Source organism: Hyla sarda, chromosome 1 (genome assembly GCF_029499605.1).
Source record: "Hyla sarda isolate aHylSar1 chromosome 1, aHylSar1.hap1, whole genome shotgun sequence".
Lineage (NCBI taxonomy): Eukaryota > Metazoa > Chordata > Amphibia > Anura > Hylidae > Hyla > Hyla sarda.
The window spans coordinates 217,639,255-217,660,364 of NC_079189.1; the positions used below are offsets into that span (position 1 = coordinate 217,639,255).

General features: G+C 44.2%; 1 protein-coding gene and 1 long non-coding RNA gene across 8 annotated transcripts in view; one reads left to right on the forward strand and one right to left on the reverse strand.

Annotated features, from left to right (window-relative positions):
- Positions 1-611: 611 nt before the first annotated feature.
- Positions 612-21,110, reverse strand: part of ARHGAP24 (Rho GTPase activating protein 24) — a 939,121-nt gene continuing 918,622 nt past the window's right edge. For all 7 annotated transcript variants that reach the window (XM_056568756.1, XM_056568757.1, XM_056568755.1 and 4 more), the window contains 5 exons: positions 19,436-19,568; positions 13,160-13,233; positions 6,291-6,412; positions 3,088-4,156; positions 612-1,418 (listed from right to left, as the gene is read on the reverse strand). In XM_056568756.1, coding sequence (XP_056424731.1) covers positions 1,175-1,418; positions 3,088-4,156; positions 6,291-6,412; positions 13,160-13,233; positions 19,436-19,568 — 1,642 coding nt within the window. In that variant the 3' untranslated portion in view covers positions 612-1,174. The remainder of the gene's footprint in view (positions 1,419-3,087; positions 4,157-6,290; positions 6,413-13,159; positions 13,234-19,435; positions 19,569-21,110) is intronic.
- LOC130364083 (uncharacterized) lies at positions 16,741-18,744 on the forward strand. Its single transcript, XR_008891886.1, has 3 exons — positions 16,741-16,787; positions 17,410-17,448; positions 18,593-18,744. It is a non-coding gene; the product is annotated as an uncharacterized LOC130364083 (long non-coding RNA).

Below are 21,110 nucleotides of genomic sequence, written 5' to 3' on the forward strand. Positions count from 1 at the left end.
TATGATGAAGAGACCCAGCACAGCAGACTCAGGGAGGAAGTGAATACATGGCGAGTGATGGCGGACTCAGAGCATGCCTCAAACACGCCCCTTCCTGAGCAGTGGATGTCAAAATGAGGGATCAGCTGTACAGAGCAGTACAGATTTGTGAGGCAAATACAGAAGCTAGACACATAAAAAGTTGTAAAGCATATGAATGACCTAGTGAGTAACATATAGAAGCATTATATTTTTCTGTGATATGGCAGGTACGCTTTAAGGGCAAATTGTGCATTGTTATATTAGTTTTAGAATTAGTTTTGCTATGATAATGGCTGTCGGGGCATGCTGGGAGTTGTAGTTTTGCAACAGCTGAGGCACCCTGGTTGGGAAACACTGAACTAGAGACTGTTGCTAATGGGTTATATCAGCCTGTAGTCTGACAATGGAGAAGCCACCAGCTCAGCACTGACTGATAGATAACTGTTGCCTAAATGTGGCCTTTCTACTAAATGTAGCCTTCCCCAAGAGTGAAACAACCACCTAATAGTAGTTATCATCAACAAATAATTTTGAACACAGGTACAAGAATGAGAATCTCTAAAAAAAAAAAAAAACAAGTGAGGCATGAGCAGTCTTGCTGTAATGCTTTATAAAATTCTGTACACTTTCTTTTGGTCATAGGCAAGTTAGTTGGCACAAACATCAAATTCACAAAGTATCATCCTATGGTTTTTTTTCTTCGTTCATTCCCTGTCAACATGGGAATCAACAATTCATATACAAAATAAGCCGATGGTAGCACAATGCGCAAAAATATTGTATTATGTTTAAGTGCAAGGGTATATATAGACTTCATATAAAGCTTAACTGCAACAACATATCAATTTGCCATTTTAAATACAATACTTGCATTATTATAATTCTTTGAATACAACTCTGCTTTTATAACATAACACTTTTTTTTTACTATGTACACACATCCAGTTGTAACACTTGACAGTAGCATTGATGGAGCATGTAATAATAGAACAGACTCTGTTAGGTGGACAGTGCTTAACATGTTGGTTAGTTATAGTCTCCTTTCTCCTTAGAGAGTACCACGTGATAGGAATATCAGGTGACCAGCCACCTGCATACCCTCCCTTTAAAAATCTACAGCTACATCTCACTGTCCGACATACTTTGGGCCACTTTACTGAATCCATATTGTGTTCCCTCTTTCTGGTCTACGAGGTTCAACTGTAAGGTCTCCAAAGGTTGAGAAAAATTGCTCCATCTCCTTCTGCAACATATCGTTTCTTTTCTCAGCGTCCTCTTTTGCACGTTCGGCATTCCTCATTTTAATTTCCACCATTGTGTATTTTTTCTTTTCTTGTTCAAGCTCCTCGTGTAAGGAAAGAACTTCTGTCTCCAGAGTTAGATTTCTTTGTTCCAGGCTGAAGGAAAACAAAATGTAGTCAGTAACGTAGGTATTAAATAGGATACCATATAGAGAGACTAGATGCACAGATTTAAATGGGAGGAAGGTGTCTGTATGCTGGCATGTAATAATAGGCTTGTACAGGGTTCAAGTCCTGCAAGAACGTATGGGAATGGAGTTCCTGCACTTTTTCCACAGCAGTAACACTGTTCCCATTAGCAGGAATTCCCACACTTTCCCCCCAAGACTTGACCCCTGGGCTTATTACAAAATGTAAAGTGAAATATACATATTTAAGGGGTTGCCTCTGTGCATGTGCGGCTGCTCGCTTCACCTGGCAAAGAAGCTGTACGTGGGTCCAGTGCATCAGGAAGAGGAGATAACTATTGATGAAGTAGTGGGGTGGGAGGGGAGGCAGATAGTGGTGTTACCATTGCTAAAAGAACAATAACACCCACATTGCTAGTTTTAGCCTCATATCTCCTCATTATAGATCTGGGTGATACATTGTTGAATAGAAAGTCACCTGCACCATAAGCCTGTATATTCAGGTTAGTGCAGGTGACCCTCCTGTCAGTTTCCCTTTAATGGCCTACACAGAAGACAAGGGGCCCCATTGAAAGACTTGACTGCATCCCCCATTGTCAATTTCTGAGAACTAAATGAAGGCAACGGCTTTGGTTGTACTTCTTGTCCAGCAAACTCAAGTGCTGTAGAACTTCTTACTCTATTTGTTCAAGACATGCTTCGGAACAGATGCCTAACATTAGAATCTCTGACGCGTTTCACTCCGAAGAGCTTAGTTATAGAGACTCTATGACTAAGCTCTTCAGAGTGAAACACGTCAGAGTTTCTTCTGTTATGTGTCTGTTCCCTAGGATGTCTTGAACGAATAAAGTAAGAAGTTTTTCTACAGCACTTAAGTTTGACAATTTCTTCCCTGGTTCGTATGTTTGTGAGGCCGAAGGCAGTGCTGGCATGTCCGTAGCACAGGTGCAGTGAGAAGCTGGGAGTGAGCTATAATTCTATGAAATGTGCACTTTTTGTGGCATGTGCAAAATAGAGCCAAAATGAGCCAAACTTTGGTTGCTGCTATAACTTTTGATGTGCTAATATATGGCTAAATGTGCCCATACACATGAGTGAAAATTTGACCAAACCTGCCAATTTTGGACTGACAAATGTATATGGAGGCCTCCTAACTCTCCCCAACAGATTATGTTGTGGGGAACTAAAGGGTCAGTCATGTTTGATTTCAACTACCTGACTCTATATAAGCCACTGCCAGAGGAGTCTAACAGTGGTTTGCCCCTCCTCCCTCCATCTAGAGCACATGGACATTGGGCAAAGCTGATTGTTCAAGTGAGTGTATTGAGGGATCGAGAGCAATATCTATGTTGACTGAATGAACGTTTAGCCAACAGCTATTAAAGGCCTCTTTTAGTTTGTGCTTTCCGTAGAAACCCTATTTAAAAATGTCTAGAAAGAAGGACATGGAAATGGGAAGTGATTATAGTTGAATGGGTAGTGTCTTCTTTCAAGCCAAATATTTTTTTCTTAGAGACTGGACTCTTGACTTTAGTCTTAGTAAAAAACAGTTAGCATGTTAATCTTTTTATACATATGGTAATAGTTCTGGGAGGATACTAAAGCCTTATAAACAGGATACATGAAAGTAATAATACCTTTTTATTCTTGTCTCAAACTCCATTTTCTGTTTGGACATTTCCTGCTTTAAACTGGACACAAGGCTGTGCAATGCACTATGATTGGTTGAGTTACTCACTACATAAGTCTCACTGTTGTCACTGCTACTGGTAGCCCTGCTACTGCGACCCCCTGCACTTCTTCTATCAAATTTGGTCTCAAAGTCTGCTGGGTTGTTAATATCCTCATTGACAGGTCCATCTAAAACCGGGTCTTCAAAGTTCCCACTGTAAAAGTCCTGCTCTGGACAAGTTGTTGTAGAGGAGCGGCAGGAGTTGGAGTTTTCGGGAAGGGATATTTCACATGATGACGTAGACCATGTTGCACTGTCTATGCTTTGTTTGTCATCAGAGTTCATCATGGAGAACTGTTGCTGGACATTATCATATGTAGACAGCCTATGTTGTTGAACCGATTCACCTGTGGAGTCTTTCTGTTTGTTGTCTCTCAATGTGACGTACCCATTGGGCAGCCAAATTGTGGTCCTACTGTTCAAAGCATTGCTCATTGTGTCTGTACTGGACACTCCCATTTTGACTGCTCCATTTTGCACACTGTGGGTACCCATTTTTGTTCCCGAGCTCTTTAGAGAAGAGGTTCTCCTGGCCTGTAATGTACCGTTAGGTAATGAGTGATGCTTGTCATGTACTTCCACTGAGCTACTAAAGGACCCATTGGTGACAATTCCACTACCCTTATTAAATGCTGGATTTTTTTTCACCATGAGTGGTGGGCTTCGGGAAACATCAAGTTTGTGAATACTATTCCTTGGGCTATTGGATTTACTTCCTGAGAGTCCAGTGGGAGAACCATTGTCAGCACTGGACCTTTGTGGAGAATCTGATTTCTCCCATGAACATCGTCTCACTGCTATGTCCTTTGTGTTATTGTTCTCTTTGTTTTGTATTTGGCCTAAAATCATTTTCTTCTGTAATTCATTATTATTGTTGCTCAGCTCTTGTCCAATTTGGGCATCTCCATCTTTGGGGAAAAGTATTTCATGTTCGCTTATCATCACTGCCATTAACTGCTGAACCACAACGGTACCTGCAAAAGAATGAAAGAAATTCTGGTTACACAATGGGCCTGATTTAGGATTGTAAACCAGACCTGTTGAAATGTTTGTCAGGTTGTGTGCCAGAATTTGCACCCAAAAAATCAAAAACCCAACCAACTCTCCAAGGGGCGTGATCACCTGAAAGGGGGCGTGTCCCTGACATTTCCGAAAAATCACAACATAATCACTAAGGTTTCCACAGAAAATGTGGTGAATTTGACCTGAGGAAAACCCTATAGATCAGAGCAGTTGTAAAAAAAAGAAAAACAAAGGGAAATGTGCAAAATCTAGGGAAACATTAGTAAGTACCATGGAAAAATATCTGTTCAAGACCAGTGACTTAACTATACCTTTTGGCACATGTTGCATGCACCTTGGTGCTTGGATACTGATTGTATAGCCAAAGATTGCTGAGGCTACTGCAAATGGGGACATTACCCATAAAAAGCTTTTGAGTGGCTGCCCATAAATAAATTTTCTCCTGAATGCCATGAAAACAAGTAGGATAGTACCATTTATTGGGGCACTCTCTGGCTATGGGACTGTATAGATATGTGTCTGGGGTACTGTACATTCAGTGGATCTCCCAGACTGGGCCACTGTCAGGCATTAACCTTCTCTATATGTGGATAATGCATGTGGACAAAACCAAGTCTGCAGACTGCATTTTGTCTGCATCCACTATTCATTTTGTAGAATCATACACAAAACATTTTACTCCTTTCCAGAATGGTCAATACATTTGTGCAGTAACATCTTCGGCCAAGCGGCCTTACAGTGTTACTGCAAGCGTGAGGTTTCTCAGCAGACTTGCGCTTCGACACTGCAGGGAAGGCCTATAAACATTTAAAAGAAGGAGTAGTTACAGGAGCTGGCAGGCAAGTATAATGGTGCATTTGGGTGCCAGGTAATGCCCCAGTGTACCAAAGACCATCATTTACATATTGCTGCTGCATGTTACAGTTAAAATGGTAAGGGCAAACCTGCTTAGAGATTCCCTTTAAAGAAAACTGAATACAATAGATAATGATAAATATCCAACAGTAGAGAAAAACATAGCGGCACTCACCATACAGTAAATCAGACTAGGAATTTATTGTGGTTAACATGGACTGAAACAGAACACAAGACAAGTGCCTTGCGTGCTGTATCAGTCCATGCAGACCACAATTAACACCTAATTTGATTTACCATATGGTGAGTGCCGCTATGTTTTTCTCTACTATTGGGTATATATTAAATATTTATATTTAGTATATGCCAATAAAAGGCAATTATGCAGTAAGAATAGAGAATGGCTTTTTAGTTCCATTTGGGATACAGGCTGTCCTGTACTATAATCTCACATTGTATCTTAGTGATGTGCTCGATAGTAAACACCCTTTGTAAAGCATGATTTCACTAATGTTGTAACATGTTGTCATTGCTGTAGAAGTGGTGTAACACTGAGCCTGGGATGATCCCGCCAGGCAGGTGACATCATGCATCAGATGTGTGAATGATTGCTAAATGCTGTTCTTGGACATTCCAAGACTTGAAACAGTAGATGTTTCTTAATATGTTATGTCACCTACTATGTGTACACAAACATATATCTTAATATACATGTGCTATATGAAAAATAATTTGTTGACTAAGTTTATTAATAAATTATCCTTTGTACGGATCATCATTACCAGATGGGTTGTTGACACTTTTCATCTGTTCCTCAAAACTGTGTCACCCCCATAAAAACACAGAACCAAAAGCAAACAGCTCCATACACAGTGGAGTGGGCATGCTGGGGTACTGCAGCTCAGCATTCCTGATTGGCCAGGGTGCTGAGAGTCGACACCCCACCGATGACAGGCCATAGACTGGAGAACCCCTTTAAAGACCATCTGCCTCTAATAATGCCTTACTAGAGATAAACTAGTACAATGTGTGCTATTTGGGGAATGAAGGCCATTTTGGAGTACTGTATCCCTCCTGATGATTCAGGCTCTCATAAATGCCCTGATCTAAAATTCCCTGGCCCTGTGTATGCCTGACGGATTTTTCTTACTGAATTCCATTAACATTATCCAAGTATATTTAACACAGAAGAATAGTGACCACACTGTAAAATGTATACGTCTAACTTACCTTCCATTATAGTCATGGGATCCTCCACCTTGGGACGCAAAATATTGGGACCAAATACTGTAGCAAGGTTCTGTACACTCATTTTATTCACCCCAGAATATGACTGAACTTCATCCAAAAACCTGGAGTATAAAATAAAAATTCAGAAGAGATGTTTTATAAGTTACATACTGTATGCACAATGCCTTTCTGTGCAGCCCACGGGGGCAGGGCAGACACAGGGCACATTTATTGTGTATTGTGAACTGTATATCATGTACTACAAACTATCATTTAGGGCAAATGATAGTGAAGCCCACCTGGTCCATTTGTTCTGCCCTTATATTATTTCCTTTTCATTTTCATCTTAGGATAGATATACCGTATGTTTATTTCAGGCCTTCACTTACTGTAGATTCACCAACCTCTTCTTATTACACTGCACTTTGTGGTGATGATCTCATCTGCTGACTGCAGTAGGTAATAATGTACTGCCGAGTACCTGATGTGGACCCCCAAATCCCCCTATTATAGAACAGCTAGTGAAATAGACCACATCATACACCTCAAAATTATAGTGGCTTAGGAAACCCTAGGTCACTAAACTGTGGATCTCTCACTGTTGTAAAACTACAACTTCCAGCATGCCCAGGCAGCCAACATTTAGAGGTCCACAGTTTGGAGACCACTGCAATAGACTATAAGAACACACTTATTCCTGATATGATATAACTATAGATTTCACCTTCTTGAGGATTTTAAGTGTCACTTAGGTTTTGTTCACACTGCAGAATCTCTGGATGGAATTTCCACCGGAGATCCTGCAGGTGGCGCAAGGACCGTGTGGACTGCATTGCCGTTCCCATAGATTGCAGCGCATTTCTAAGTGTATCTGAGATTCTGCAGTGTGTTGAGATCCTACCAATCACTACAAGGTGGATGGAGAAACATTAGGCTAAGTCAGTGTTTCCTAACCAGGGTGCCACCAGCTATTGCAAAACTACTACTCCCAGCTGTTACGCCGAGCGCTCCGGGTCCCCGCTCCTCCCCGGAGCGCTCGCTTCACTCTCTCCGCTGCAGCGCTCCGGTCACGTCCTCTGACCCGGGGCGCTGCGATCCCGCTGCCAGCCGGGATGCGATTCGCGATGCGGGTAGCGCCCGCTCGCGATGCGCACCCCGGCTCCCCTACCTGACTCGCTCCCCGTCTGTTCTGTCCCGGCGCGCGCGGCCCCGCTCCCTAGGGCGCGCGCGCGCCGGGTCTCTGCGATTTAAAGGGCCACTGCGCCGCTGATTGGCGCAGTGGTTCCAATTAGGGTAATCACCTGTGCACTTCCCTATATTACCTCACTTCCCTTGCACTCCCTTGCCGGATCTTGTTGCCTTAGTGCCAGTGAAAGCGTTCCTTGTGTGTTCCTTGCCTGTGTTTCCAGACCTTCTGCCGTTGCCCCTGACTACGATCCTTGCTGCCTGCCCCGACCTTCTGCTACGTCCGACCTTGCTTCTGCCTACTCCCCTGTACCGCGCCTATCTTCAGCAGCCAGAGAGGTGAGCCGTTGCTAGTGGATACGACCTGGTCACTACCGCCGCAGCAAGACCATCCCGCTTTGCGGCGGGCTCTGGTGAAAACCAGTAGTGGCTTAGAACCGGTCCACTAGCACGGTCCACGCCAATCCCTCTCTGGCACAGAGGGTCCACTACCTGCCAGCCGGCATCGTGACAGTAGATCCGGCCATGGATCCCGCTGAAGTTCCTCTGCCAGTTGTCGCTGACCTCACCACGGTGGTCGCCCAGCAGTCACAACAGATAGCGCAACAAGGCCAACAGCTGTCTCAACTGACCGTTATGCTACAACAGTTACTACCACAGCTTCAGCAGTCATCTCCTCCGCCAGCTCCTGCACCTCCTCCGCAGCGAGTGGCCGCTCCTGGGATACGCTTATCCTTACCGGATAAATTTGATGGGGACTCTAAGTTTTGCCGTGGCTTTCTTTCCCAATGTTCCCTGCATCTGGAGATGATGTCGGACCTGTTTCCAACTGAAAGGTCTAAGGTGGCTTTCGTAGTCAGTCTTCTGTCCGGAAAAGCCCTGTCATGGGCCACACCGCTCTGGGACCGCAATGACCCCGTCACTGCCTCTGTACACTCCTTCTTCTCGGAAATCCGAAGTGTCTTTGAGGAACCTGCCCGAGCCTCTTCTGCTGAGACTGCCCTGTTGAACCTGGTCCAGGGTAATTCTTCCGTTGGCGAGTATGCCGTACAGTTCCGTACACTTGCTTCAGAATTGTCCTGGAATAATGAGGCCCTCTGCGCGACCTTCAAAAAAGGCCTATCCAGCAACATTAAAGATGTTCTGGCCGCACGAGAAATTCCTGCTAATCTACATGAACTTATTCACCTAGCCACTCGCATTGACATGCGTTTTTCTGAAAGGCGTCAGGAACTCCGCCAAGATATGGACTCTGTTCGCACGAGGCGTTTCGTCTCCTCGGCTCCTCTCTCCTCTGGTCCCCTGCAATCTGTTCCTGTGCCTCCCGCCGTGGAGGCTATGCAGGTCGACCGGTCTCGCCTGACACCTCAAGAGAGGACACGACGCCGTATGGAGAACCTCTGCCTGTACTGTGCTAGTACCGAACACTTCCTGAGGGATTGTCCTATCCGTCCTCCCCGCCTGGAAAGACGTACGCTGACTCCGCACAAAGGTGAGACAGTCCTTGATGTCTTCTCTGCTTCTCCACGTCTTACTGTGCCTGTGCGGATGTCTGCCTCTGCCTTCTCCTTCTCTACGGTGGCCTTCTTGGACTCTGGATCTGCAGGAAATTTTATTTTGGCCTCTCTCGTCTACAGGTTCAACATCCCGGTGACCAGTCTCGCCAGACCCCTCTACATCAATTGTGTAAATAATGAAAGATTGGACTGTACCATACGTTTCTGCACGGAGCCCCTTCTTATGAGCATCGGATCTCATCATGAGAGGATTGAACTTTTGGTCCTCCCCAATTGCACCTCAGAAATTCTCCTTGGACTTCCCTGGCTTCAACTTCATTCCCCAACCCTGGATTGGTCCACTGGGGAGATCAAGAGTTGGGGGTCCTCTTGTTCCAAGAACTGTCTAAAACCGGTTCCCAGTAACCCTTGCCGTAACTCTGTGGTTCCTCCAGTAACCGGTCTCCCTAAGGCCTATATGGACTTCGCGGATGTTTTCTGCAAAAAACAAGCTGAGACTCTACCTCCTTACAGGCCTTATGATTGCCCTATCGACCTCCTCCCGGGCACTACTCCACCCCGGGGCAGAATTTATCCTCTCTCTGCCCCAGAGACTCTTGCCATGTCCGAATACGTCCAGGAGAATCTAAAAAAGGGCTTTATCCGTAAATCCTCCTCTCCTGCCGGAGCCGGATTTTTCTTTGTGTCCAAAAAAGATGGCTCCCTACGTCCTTGCATTGACTACCGCGGTCTTAATAAAATCACGGTTAAGAACCGCTACCCCTTACCCCTCATCTCTGAACTCTTTGATCGCCTCCAAGGTGCCCACATCTTCACTAAATTGGACTTAAGAGGCGCCTATAACCTCATCCGTATCAGAGAGGGGGACGAGTGGAAAACGGCATTTAACACCAGAGATGGACACTTTGAGTATCTGGTCATGCCCTTTGGACTGTGCAATGCCCCTGCCGTCTTCCAAGACTTTGTCAATGAAATTTTTCGTGATCTGTTATACTCCTGTGTTATTGTATATCTGGACGATATCCTAATTTTTTCTGCCAATCTAGAAGAACACCGCCAGCATGTCCGTATGGTTCTTCAGAGACTTCGTGACAACCAACTCTATGCCAAAATTGAGAAATGTCTGTTTGAATGCCAATCTCTTCCTTTTCTAGGATATTTGGTCTCTGGCCAGGGACTACAGATGGATCCAGACAAACTCTCTGCCGTCTTAGATTGGCCACGCCCCTCCGGACTCCGTGCTATCCAACGCTTTTTGGGGTTCGCCAATTATTACAGGCAATTTATTCCACATTTTTCTACCATTGTGGCTCCTATCGTGGCTTTAACCAAAAAAAATGCTGATCCCAAGTCCTGGCCTCCTCAAGCAGAAGACGCCTTTAAACGACTCAAGTCTGCCTTTTCTTCGGCTCCCGTGCTCTCCAGACCTGACCCTTCCAAACCCTTCCTATTGGAGGTTGATGCCTCCTCAGTGGGAGCTGGAGCTGTTCTTCTACAAAAAAATTCTTCCGGGCATGCTGTCACTTGTGGTTTTTTCTCTAGGACCTTCTCTCCAGCAGAGAGGAACTACTCCATCGGGGATCGAGAGCTTCTAGCCATTAAATTAGCACTTGAGGAATGGAGGCATCTGCTGGAGGGATCAAGATTTCCTGTTATTATCTACACCGACCACAAGAACCTCTCCTACCTCCAGTCTGCCCAACGGCTGAATCCTCGCCAGGCCCGGTGGTCTCTGTTCTTTGCCCGATTTAATTTTGAGATTCACTTTCGTCCTGCCGATAAGAACATTAGGGCCGATGCTCTCTCTCGTTCCTCGGATGCCTCAGAAGTTGATCTCCCTCCGCAACACATCATTCCACCTGACTGCCTGATCTCCACTTCTCCTGCCTCCATCAGGCAGACTCCTCCAGGAAAGACCTTTGTTTCTCCACGCCAACGCCTCGGAATCCTCAAATGGGGTCACTCCTCCCATCTCGCAGGTCATGCGGGCATCAAGAAATCTGTGCAACTCATCTCCCGCTTCTATTGGTGGCCGACTCTGGAGACGGATGTTGTGGACTTTGTGCGAGCCTGCACTATCTGTGCCCGGGATAAGACTCCTCGCCAGAAGCCCGCTGGTTTTCTTCATCCTCTGCCTGTCCCCGAACAGCCTTGGTCTCTGATTGGTATGGATTTTATTACTGATTTACCCCCTTCCCGTGGCAACACTGTTATTTGGGTGGTCGTTGATCGATTCTCCAAAATGGCACATTTCATCCCTCTTCCTGGTCTTCCTTCTGCGCCTCAGTTGGCTAAACAATTTTTTGTACACATTTTTCGTCTTCACGGGTTGCCTACGCAGATTGTCTCGGATAGAGGTGTCCAATTCGTGTCTAAATTCTGGAGGGCTCTCTGTAAACAACTCAAGATTAAATTAAATTTTTCCTCTGCATATCATCCCCAGTCCAATGGACAAGTAGAAAGAATTAACCAGATCTTGGGTGATTATTTGCGACATTTTGTTTCCTCCCGCCAGGATGACTGGGCAGATCTCCTTCCATGGGCCGAATTCTCGTATAACTTCAGGGTCTCTGAGTCTTCCTCCAAATCCCCATTTTTCGTGGTGTACGGCCGTCACCCTCTTCCCCCCCTCCCTACCCCCTTGCCCTCTGGTCTGCCCGCTGTGGATGAAATTTCTCGTGACCTTTCCATTATATGGAGAGAGACCCAAAATTCTCTCTTACAGGCTTCTTCACGCATGAAGAGGTTCGCGGATAAGAAAAGAAGAGCTCCCCCCGTTTTTTCCCCTGGAGACAAGGTATGGCTCTCCGCTAAATATGTCCGCTTCCGTGTCCCTAGCTACAAGTTGGGACCACGCTATCTTGGTCCTTTCAAAATTTTGTGTCAAATTAATCCTGTCTCTTATAAACTTCTTCTTCCTCCTTCTCTTCGTATCCCTAATGCCTTTCACGTCTCTCTTCTCAAACCACTCATCCTCAACCGTTTTTCTCCCAAATCTGTTCCTCCCACTCCTGTTTCCGGCTCCTCGGACGTCTTCTCGGTCAAGGAAATTTTGGCTGCCAAAAAGGTCAGAGGGAAAAATTTTTTTTTAGTAGACTGGGAGGGTTGTGGTCCTGAAGAGAGATCCTGGGAACCTGAGGACAACATCCTTGACAAAAGTCTGCTCCTCAGGTTCTCAGGCTCCAAGAAGAGGGGGAGACCCAAGGGGGGGGTACTGTTACGCCGAGCGCTCCGGGTCCCCGCTCCTCCCCGGAGCGCTCGCTTCACTCTCTCCGCTGCAGCGCTCCGGTCACGTCCTCTGACCCGGGGCGCTGCGATCCCGCTGCCAGCCGGGATGCGATTCGCGATGCGGGTAGCGCCCGCTCGCGATGCGCACCCCGGCTCCCCTACCTGACTCGCTCCCCGTCTGTTCTGTCCCGGCGCGCGCGGCCCCGCTCCCTAGGGCGCGCGCGCGCCGGGTCTCTGCGATTTAAAGGGCCACTGCGCCGCTGATTGGCGCAGTGGTTCCAATTAGGGTAATCACCTGTGCACTTCCCTATATTACCTCACTTCCCTTGCACTCCCTTGCCGGATCTTGTTGCCTTAGTGCCAGTGAAAGCGTTCCTTGTGTGTTCCTTGCCTGTGTTTCCAGACCTTCTGCCGTTGCCCCTGACTACGATCCTTGCTGCCTGCCCCGACCTTCTGCTACGTCCGACCTTGCTTCTGCCTACTCCCCTGTACCGCGCCTATCTTCAGCAGCCAGAGAGGTGAGCCGTTGCTAGTGGATACGACCTGGTCACTACCGCCGCAGCAAGACCATCCCGCTTTGCGGCGGGCTCTGGTGAAAACCAGTAGTGGCTTAGAACCGGTCCACTAGCACGGTCCACGCCAATCCCTCTCTGGCACAGAGGGTCCACTACCTGCCAGCCGGCATCGTGACACCAGCATTTTGCAACAGCTGGAGTCACCTTGGTTGGTAAACACATAGCTAAGCACTTGTCTCGGCTCACTGCTTTCCGGGGAGAGATGCACTTAGCTAAGCAGACTCGGACCATATCAGAACAAAACATTTGACAAGTCAACGTTTTTTGTTAGTGACAGCGAATCTTAAAGGATAAATGAAAGAGCTATTTTTGTATACTGATGTAGTAATACCAATGGGTGTGAATGACATCATAGTACACTTACCTACAGATATACTTCAATAGATTGTAATTTACTGTCGGAAGGCTTTTCACTTGCTTCACTAATTCAGCTACACCCTGTAAAGTAAAATGAGGATTATTATAAAAGGGTTTTCTCAGAGATCGAGCATTGTGAGCACATAATCTCTACAGCAGTGATTCAAGAGGAACTCCGACAACACCCTCCACTTACATATCTAGGGTGAGACCTGGAAATTATGACTGTTCCTAGTGTAAGGCGACCCCCCCCCCACACACACACTCTTATCCTAGCTCATAAATCTTTATCAAGCACCTCTTTATCCCATCCTACACTACTCAACTCCTCAATATAGTGCTACTTCCAGTGCTTCGTGTGACCATGGCATAAAGTGGTGGCCAACAGGCCCCCTCTATGTATTTCTACGGGAGAGCCAGAGATACACAAGCGCTGTATCTCCCAGTCTCCATGGAGATGCTTGGTTGTGCCGTGGTTGACTCAGCTTCATTCATGGGGAGAGCCAAGTAGCCAGACAGGAGATCATGTGGGGTCCCAGTGGTCAGACCTCTTACAATGAGACACTTATCAGATAGGGCATACGTTTTCCTAAACTGGACTACTCCATTTATAAAAATCCTGCATATCAGATAACATTTCTATAGAAGACGTCACCTAATATGAGGGAACTATAAGGTCCCCTTAGGTCCTACCACCTGGATGGAGGTAAAGTCAACTATCGGTTTAAATCAATAGGGAAAGGGGTTTTGTGGATATCTTGAGCAAATAAAGAAAGCAGAGCTTCTCATAGGGCAGTATGTCTGAAACAGTTTTCATATATAGGTAGTGGAGACCCCCTAAAGGTAACTGCTCATCTTCGTGGGTTGTATAAACAGACACAACCACTTTGCAGGCATAAAAAATGCATGGTGCAGCCTTCCAGCAATTAGTGTCGGAATTTGCTAGCCGAGAGGTACACAGGATAAACATGAGGAAGAAAAAGCCTGGATTATACAAACTTCTCCTTGTTTGGTGGACTTTGCTGAAAATCCAGGCTTTTTCTTCCTTCTAGAAAAAAGAAATGTGTGTGCAGCTCACAACCGAGTATCCGAGGGGAATGTGGTTAAGAGATCGATCCCGACCGATCAAAAGAAATTAAAATTCTGAACAATTATTAACCACACCTCAAGGATACTAGCTTACTAGGTACATAATAAAAAATATTGAAGACAGTTTATTTGAAGAAAATGTATAGATGTTTATTAAAACACAATATAAAATATAAAACTATAAACATAAATTAAAATAAAGCATATTTTCAGAGCAATATTGCACTACTGTTGTAATGATTTGCCATTGGGCCCTAATGGCAAAAAAGGGGGAGCTAAAGCACTGCCAATAGTAGTTGTATATGTCAGTAGATCACTGCAAGCAATGTTTAAATAATTTGCGAATACCGATCATCCGGAGGAAACTGTTAGTCCGGCAATTGGGTGTTAAATGTATGTTATATACATTTATTATATTATATACATTTATTATATTATATACATTTATTATATTATATACATTTATTATATAATATACATTTAACACCCAATTGCCGGACTGACAGTTTCCTCCGGATGATCGGTATTCGCAATTTATTTAAACATTGCTTGCAGTGATCTACTGACATATACAACTACTATTGGCAGTGCTTTATCTCCCCCTTTTTTGCCATTAGGGCCCAATGGCAAATAATTACAACAGTAGTGCAATATTGCTCTGAAAATATGCTTTTTCTAGCTTCTGTTTATCCTAAGAGTCCAAGCAATCAGCGCAACCCTTTATGTGTGAATGTGGCCCAAAAAAAATGGAGTTATGGGATGAACCTGTGGTGCTGTAACCCTCACTAGACAAACTTCATGTAGCAAATTGTGCAAATAGTGAATGTATAAAAATAGAGGGCAGCCACTCACCAAGTCCTTTTCGATCTCTTTATTTTATTCAGAAGTAAAAACAATCCAGTAAAATGGTTCCACGCTGCAAGTATCTAGGGCTGGATAGTTTAGTGTTCATTCATCATGCAAATAGGTGACAGCTGTTTCCTGCAGCAATTGCGGGAAATAGCTGTCACCTATTTGCATGATGAATAAACATTAAAGGGGTAGTTCAGTTTAATAATTTGTATCTATTATTAATTTCCTTCTTCATAGTTTTTTATTTTTGCAATAAACATCCATTAAGTGTGGTGCAGGCCAGGTGAGTGTGTGTGTCTGTCTGTGTTTGTGTGTTTGCGTAGTTTTTTATTTTTGCAATAAACATCCATTAAGCGCGGTGCAAGCCATCTGTCTGTGTTTGTGTGTGTGTGTGTGTGTGTGTGTGTGGGGGGGGGGGGGGGGGGGTTGTTGAAACTATGCTCCTAATGTGCAGAATCTATGCTACCTATTGTGGGGGAATCCTATGCTACCTAATGTTGGGAATCTATGCTACCTATTGAGGGGGAATCCTATGCTACCTAATGTGGGGAAACTGCTACCTAATGTGGGGAAACGATGCTACCTAATGTGGGGAAACTATGCTACATAATGTGGGAAAACTATGCTCCTAATGGTGGGAATCTGTGCTACCTAATGTGGGGAAACTATGTGCCTAATGTGGGGGAACTGCTGCCTACCTAATTTTTTTTTTAACTACAACTCTCAGCATGCACTGACAGCCAAAGGGCATGCTGAGAGTTGTAGTTATGCAACAGCTGGAAGGGCTCATTTTGGAAACCACACTCTATTGGTCTCCAAACTGTGCCCCTTCAGATCTTGCAAAACTGCAATTCAAAGCATGACCAGACTGTCCAGGCATGCTGGGAGTTGTAGTTCGACAACATCTGAAGGGCCAGATGTTGCTGAACTACAACTCCCAGCATGCCTGGAATGTCTGAGCATGCGGGGAATTGTAGTTTTGCTACATCTGGAGGAGTGCATTTTATAGACCACTGCACAGTGGTCTCCAAGCTGATGCCCTCCAGATGTAGCAAAATTTAAACTCCCAGCATGCACTGACAGCTGAAGTGTATGCTGAGAGTTTTATTTATGCAACAGATGGAAGTGCATGGTTTTGAGACCACTGTGGTCACCAAACTTTTGTCCTCCAGATGTTGCAATACTACAACTCCCAGCATGTCCACACTGTACAGGCATGCTGGGAGTTGTAATTTGGCCACATGTGAAGGGCCAAATGATGCAGAACTACAACTCCAAACATGCCTGGACTGTCTTGGCATGCTGGGAGTTGTGCAACATCTGAATGGGCATAGTTTGTAGACCATTGCACAGTGGTATCAAGGACACATCGGCTAATGCCGGCGTTTGCGTCTGCTGGCCCTTATATGGTCTCGGTTCCACATCACATCCTGTACGTCTATTAGCCAATCAGTGACCATTATTCTTATTCTCGTAGGATCCCGCGCATGTTTGAATACTTGGTAGTTTTCGGCATCAAGCTTCTATTGTGCGCATGATTGTGGACTTAGAAAAATCCTCTGCTGTCCGCCGATGTAAGCTATTGCGCATGATTCTGGACTTAGACTGATTTCTCCTGTTTTCACAGGCATTAGTGCGCATGATGTCGGACGTAGAAGAATTCTTGATGCTCCGACCTACATGTATCCTCTATGGTATGCCTGCACAGGCGCTGATGCATATGTTGTCGGACTGCATACATCCTCTACAGTATATCGATATTTGCTATTCCGCATGTTTCAGGTCTTTAAAAGACTTCTTGTGTGTTCCCATGCGCTGATGCGGATGATGCCGTATTTCGGAATTTCTATATACCGACCTGCGCATATCTTGTATGTTCCCCTGTGCTGATGCATGTGATGCCGTACTTTAGAGATTTCTATGTGCCGACCTGCACATAACTTGTATGTTCCCATGCGCTATTGTGCCTTGTGCCGTACCTAGAGAATTTCTGTGTGCCGACCTGCACATATGCTCATATAATGGGACCTAGAGAGATTTACCAATATATATACCTGCTTAGTACTCTAGTATTCATTTTCTGTACATATCACCTGAAAGTGAAATCCCTGATATCACTATTGTAACAGTTTGTTTCCTTTATTACTAAATGCATCTATACTTCACAGTTTGATGTTATTTTTTCTATATCTGATAATTGATTATATATTTTGAAGTATTATTATTATGGTTTTAGATATATTATAGGTGCATTATAATATTGCCACACAATGTGTTACTTTGTATACCATTAGTACCATTGTACTCTCTCTACAGATGACTTTCCCATGGAGTCTTACAGATGATCTTCCTTTGGTAAGTATGTCATTTTTCCATACCGATTGTAGAAATCATTGATTCAGAGGTTGTAATTACTTGTCCATACTGTATAATTTATGATTTGGTTATCAGTGTCCTAAATTTTATTAGAATGTATATCAAGTGTATTATTAAGAAGGTCTGATCCTAATGCTGCTAAAATAGGCGTTTTCATTTTATGTTACATCGGCGGACAGCAGAGGACCAGAATCTTGCGCATAATAGAAGCTTGATGCCGAAAACTACTAAGTATTCAAACATGCGCGGGATCCTACGAGAATAACAATAATGGTCACTGATTGGCTAATAGACGTACAGGATGGGATGTGGAACTGAGACCATATAAGGGCCAGCAGACGCAAACGCCGGCATTAGCCGATGTGTTCTTGATAAAGCCGACTTCGACGGTGAAACGTCGGACAGGCTAATAATGTTGTTTTAACCAGCAGAGTGCCCGATCTCAATACTTACAGTACAAAGTCCACAGTTGAGTGCTCGTCTCTCCACTACGGGATCCCTGTCAGCAGACTATAATAGTATTCATCGCACCATATGGTGATATAGGGAGAGATGTATGTTCATTCACTGAATTAACAGTGCAGTTGCACAGGATCGGAGGCATTCTGTGCTTTCAACATTGCTTGCACTCATTGGGTTTTAATGCTCTAAGGAGCTTAATAAAGTTTAATAATAAGATAATTTTGGGGGGCACCTTAGTTTGGGGATATTAGTCTGAGGGTTTTGAAACTTCAACTCCATGCATGCACAGATGGGAGTTTTAGCTTTGCAACATATGGAGGCCCCCATTTTGGGAATCATTGCTATATAGTACAGCAGATGAAAGCAGGATGGGAGTGGTTGCTTCGTAACATTCAGAGTGCAGGGGCTGGTCAGGTGACTGGGGCAGAAAACGGCAGTTAGTAGGAAGTGAGCACAGAGCGGCAGCAAAGAATGCTGGGACCTGTAGTTTAAAGACAACGTGCAGGGAAGGGAACAAGCAGGAGGGCAAAAAGGTGTATTAGAACCACGTACAGGAGATACAAAGGTCACAGTAGAATAATAGATGCAATGTAAATGTCCTATGCTGATGTATTTTTTTTGTTTTGTTATTTTATTACGTTCATTGGATAACCCCTTTAAGCTATCCAGCACTAGAGGCTTGCAGCATGGAACCGTTTTACTGGATTGTTTTTACTTCTGGAGAAAATAATGAGACCTAAAAGGACTTGGCGAGCGACTGCCCTCTATTTTAATACATTCACTATTTGCACAATTTTTTCTAAAAATGCTATATGTCAAAGACCCCACATCTCTGTTTTATATAATAAAGAAGAAGACTTTAATATTGGCGTATGTGATAAAAATAAAAAATATATAATATTGTTGTGCTATAAAATGTCACATGTTCATACATGGTGCAAAGCAATATCTAAAGAGATCAGAAAAACAAATGTCTGCTTTTATTCTCAGAAATAGCACCACACCTGTCTAAAGGCGGTGTCTGGTATTGCAGTGCAGTCTTAGGCTCGTTTCCTCAAAGGTTTTTTCTGGAGTTTTTTTTTTCTTCTTAAACTACCACTGCAGTTTCTGAGCCAAAGCCAGAAGTGGATTCAAAAAGACTGGGAAAAATAAAGGAAGAACTTATACTTCTCCTTTCTTCTGGATCCACTTCTGACTTTGGCTGAAAAACTGCAGTGGCAGTTCTCCAAAAAAACACCAGAAAAAACCTGTGTGAAAACCTAGCTTTATTCACATGAATGCAATACCAGACACAGCCCTTGGACAGGAGGGGCGCTGCTGTTTCTGAAAAAAGTAAAGGCAGATTCATCATAGTTTATCTTCTATTGAGTAGCAAACTAGATTAACCCCTTTTGAAAACTCAAATTTCACATCAAAAGTCGCCCTTATCTATGACATAACACCTGAAAAAACGAGGATTAAGAAAGCGTCTGGCGATCGCCATTCGGCCCCTTCTCATACTTACTGATTCCTCCTCCTTGCTCAGCTGTTTGGCACATGAGAGGAAATCTTCATACTTTGAATATGGGATGACAGGCTCCGGCAGCTCTCGCAGGTACAGCTTCAGAAGGGAGGCTACTGTGTGGACATCTGTATTACTGTAGATAACAGAACACAAGGACGTGCTTAATGTTTAGACAGAAGCATCAGTTTGCAAATCCATTGCACGCTGTCGAAGCTGCGCCATAGTTTAATACATCAATTCTGTATAATGCTTAGGAAGCAACCTTTTTTACTTTCCTCTTTGTCTGCATTTACCTTCATGTCAAATGAAATAAACCAGAGCATTAGTCATTTCTCTATAAGCATGATCCTACTGACAGATGAACGCCATATATAAAAGTATGCATAGAAGACAAAACAATACATCAAAATCCATATTTTATAGGTCCAGGTAAACCTGGGAAAGATAACATGAGTCCATATTTTCCTAGTACTGGATTATTTGTGGTGCAAATTTGTGCTACAGAAACCAAATGTATTTTCATTGTATTCCATGTTGCGCAATTAGTCATATAGACAACTGTTTAAAGGGTACTCCGCCCCTAGATTTGTTATCCCCTATCCAAGGGATAGGGGACAAGATGTCTGATTGGGGGGGTCCTGCCACTGGGAACCCCGCAATCTCTCCTGCAGCACCCCGTGTCACCTGCTGCATGGAGCGAAGTTTGCTCCGCCGGACTCTTGCCGTATCCCATTCATTTAAATAAGCCAGACGAAGTCAGTTAGTGACTCTGGTCAGCTCATTTTTGCACTGTATCCAGTTTTGCTGCCGGACTGAAAACCATGGTCTGCTGTGATTTTCATTACGGCAATAAAACTGATATGGTGCAAAAATTTGCAGACTGAGGTCACTATCTGACTCCGATCAGCTCATTTAAGTGAATGGGATGCAGTATGGGTCTGGCAGGGATGCGGCAGCAGCCAGTTTTTACATTTCCCCGCCAGACCCATATGCCCAAAATGTAGTGTGAATGCACCCTATGTGTGTATTTCCTGTACTTTATTATGTTCCCAGGTTTGTGCTTTAGTATACCCTTTTTGTCCTGACTTGATTTCTGACCTCTTACTGTATTGTTTATTATTTTGACCCAAGAAGACGTCCCTGCACTTATTAAGCGTAGGGACCGTCTTCTAGTTGTGGAATCACAGTTTAGGGCGACAACGCAACAGGCAAGGACAGTTGTTCTGTGTGAGTACAGGAGTGAACCTATTCCCTGCCCAACATGACAGAACTGAGCTGGAATACTGTACACAACACACATGTCTCTGAACCTTTGTCAAACGGCTCTTTGACAAAGATTCTGAAACGTGCGTTTCTGAGGAGTGTGCCTAGAAATTTCAACTATGGGTAAGATTTGAGTAATAGCATTTATTTACTTTGTTGGTAGATATTCACTATTTGTTGAAGTAGTAGAGAACATAACTTTATTGATTGCAGCCCACGGGAACCATAATTGGTTTGACGCTATTTAGCTCTTGTTTGGGTAGCATTTGTATGTATTATTCAGTCATCTATCTAACATAGTTTTATGCAATATATCTGCTGACAGCACCCACTCCTCCTGGCACATTGCATTTTTGTTTTCTCTGTAAGAGTCGTCATTAAAGGGGTACTTAGGTGAAAAACTTTTTTTTTT